Source organism: Atta colombica, unplaced genomic scaffold (assembly GCF_001594045.1).
Source record: "Atta colombica isolate Treedump-2 unplaced genomic scaffold, Acol1.0 scaffold261, whole genome shotgun sequence".
NCBI classification, from domain to species: Eukaryota; Metazoa; Arthropoda; class Insecta; order Hymenoptera; family Formicidae; genus Atta; species Atta colombica.
Genome location: NW_017259361.1, coordinates 495,491 through 498,306, shown reverse-complemented (window position 1 = coordinate 498,306; position 2,816 = coordinate 495,491). Strand labels below are relative to the sequence as shown.

The 2,816-nt window shown below is 27.5% G+C and overlaps 1 protein-coding gene across 1 annotated transcript in view; it reads left to right on the top strand.

The window, feature by feature from the left end:
* The first annotated feature begins 725 nt into the window (after positions 1–725).
* LOC108689207 overlaps positions 726–2,816 on the top strand; it is a 3,653-nt gene continuing 1,562 nt past the window's right edge. Inside the window, exons 1-4 of the mRNA XM_018195874.1 lie at positions 726–852; positions 1,940–2,035; positions 2,108–2,229; positions 2,369–2,510. Coding sequence (XP_018051363.1) covers positions 785–852; positions 1,940–2,035; positions 2,108–2,229; positions 2,369–2,510 — 428 coding nt within the window. The 5' untranslated portion in view covers positions 726–784. The remainder of the gene's footprint in view (positions 853–1,939; positions 2,036–2,107; positions 2,230–2,368; positions 2,511–2,816) is intronic.

The following is a 2,816-nucleotide window of genomic DNA, read 5'->3' as shown; positions in this document are numbered from 1 at the left end:
TATATATATATATATATGAGAAAGAATGTGACAATGAAAGCAAAAGATATTTTCACGCAAACATCACTACCGTTTGTCCGCGATCTTCACAATTGTGTCCAATTGTATCCTCATGTGACAGTAGTGACACCGACGAGATACTAAAGACAGCCGGCCTTGAGCAAATTTTCTACTGTGACTATCAATGGAGTCCTCCATCTTGACATTCTTGACTATCAATGGAGATCCGAGGATAATAGAAGAACGATTACATTATCAATAATCGATATAAATTTGCAATTTTTAACTTTAATTATGAAATATATTTGGGTACATTATTAAATTTACTGACTTTTTATAATATAGATGGTGCACAAATGAGTACGCATACTTTTAATACTTTAATATTTTATATGTTGCTGAAAAAACTTTCTCTACAGTTATCATCAGCTGGATTGTCAATCAAATTCGGATGACATTAAAATCGCAGTTTTAAAAATCGAGTATTATTAAATTTTGAATATGTTGTAAATGTATATACGAAACTAATAAATCATGAAATTAATACTACATTACCAGTTTCTTATGCCCACTGCACATTGGATTGCTCGCCGAGCAAATGAAATATGATTGGTTGTTGCTTGTAGATCCAACCAATGGCCCATACTATAACCTAGTCACATCGTGCACTTGATACCCATCACTCGTGTGCCGTTTGTGAACACTAATAAATATTTAATGTGCAAGTCATGCTATTTGTTGCGTTATTTTGACATTTATTTGTGCACTTCTAATTGCTTCAAGAATGTCATTTTTCGATTTTTTTCAAAAATTTTTTGGTGTGACACGTCGTAATGAGCCTAGTACAAACAGGTAAAGATTTGAATACATGAAAAATATTAATATGTATTTTATATATAAATTATATTTTATATATAAATGATAAGGTCCTTCTCCTTATATTTTGATAAAAGTAGACTCTGATTTATTTTTGTATAAAAACGGAGAGTTGAAAAACAAATATCGCCATTTGATACTCTAAAAACAATTAAATGCTAAAGGTGATATATTGGAAGGTTAGAAAATTCATCAACGATTCTCGATTGCCAGATTTTCAGTTTTCGATCGGAGATTACAATTTTTCTAAACGAATTCTCGATTTTCTGGCTGAAAACATTTGGTGATGCATTTTTTATGTTTTTTGAAAGAAAATTTCAATATAATAATCATTTTGGAAGTATCAATTGGTCTTAGCAAGATAAATGAAATCTTCGGTTTTTAGCCGGAGAAAATTGACCATTCCGATATTCACTGCTAGTACTGAAAATCTATAGTAAATTATATTATATATTTAAATATTTTCAGTACTAGTGGTTTTTATATATATTTCTACTTATAGATATTGTCAGCAGAGTGTACTTTTCATATAATAGCACAAGTCAACACAAGTTGACAAGTGTCGTTGTATCGTTGTTACTCTCTGAATGCTAAAAAAATAGAATGATGTTTTCTTTTTCTTCTTAAAAGTCCCTGTATGAATTTCCTTTGTGTTAGAGGCTACTGTACCATACAACGATATATGTATAAAATAACCCCCAGAAGAGCAGAAACACTTCCTCACTTATTGTCAATACCAGATCTTAAGCCTTTTTATACCTAGTTGATAAATAAATATAGTAAATCTAAAAATTTTAAAATAGTTAATCTAAATAGTTAATAAAAAAAAATTAAGTTTTTAACATTTTTTTCATTTGTAATACTAAGTGAATTGTATAAAATAAAATTATATATAGTTTTAATATATAGTAATAATATAGTTTTATACGGGTTTTAAATTTTCAATACAACACGATTCATTACTTGTAGAAAATTTGATTAGAAAAATATATAGAGAATTCTAATAAAAATTTTTAAGAATTGTATCATCAATTTTAGATTATAGTATCAATATACTTTTCAGATTTGGCGATTATGGTTCACATCAAGAAAATTTTCGAAATCCAATTTGGCAGAGTGATGAAGATGATGATGATGATGATGATATAATTAATTTTCGGTAAAAAAAAAAGAAAACTTGTATATTCAGAGATATTTCATAAATTTTGATTCTAATTTTGATATTTTCTAGGCACCCTGAGAACAGTTTGCATTTCAGCATCTCTAGCAATCCACTTGAAATGATGTTTTACTTTGAATCCCAAATAGATAATATGTTGAAAAATTTTTTTAAATTTAACAACACTTTTTTTGGTATGTCTATTCGATGGAAAATTTGTCATTCTGCATTGCTTCATTTGCAAATAAAGCGTCAAGAATTATTCCAATTATCAAGACTGTTTCTATTTATAAGGATTTATTAAAATATTTTCAAATAAAAGAATTCTTACAGACGATAAGGGTACTACATTACCATTTGCTGCACCTGAGAAGAATGACAATTTACGGGACAGAATGCTGAAATCCGATCCTGATACATTTGCCATCGCAGATGTACCAATAAAAAACAAAGTAGACACAGATTTAGATGGAAGGTAGTAATGATTCTATCTTTTCTTCAATTGTTTACTGCATCTTATATAAGTGCTTAATATAAAGGTGATTTATTTATGAGAATCATAAATAAATTGCAACATATAATTGATAAAATTAATTTTTGAGAAAATCGATTTTTCTTCAAAGTAACATAACCGCTGTTTTTTAAATATGATTGATATGATGAAAATGTTTTTTAAATATGATTCATTTAGTTATTTTGAATATTAAAGAATATGCAGAATTTTCATTAAAAAATCAATATGAATTTACAAGATATTTTATACTCTATTTTGATATATTCT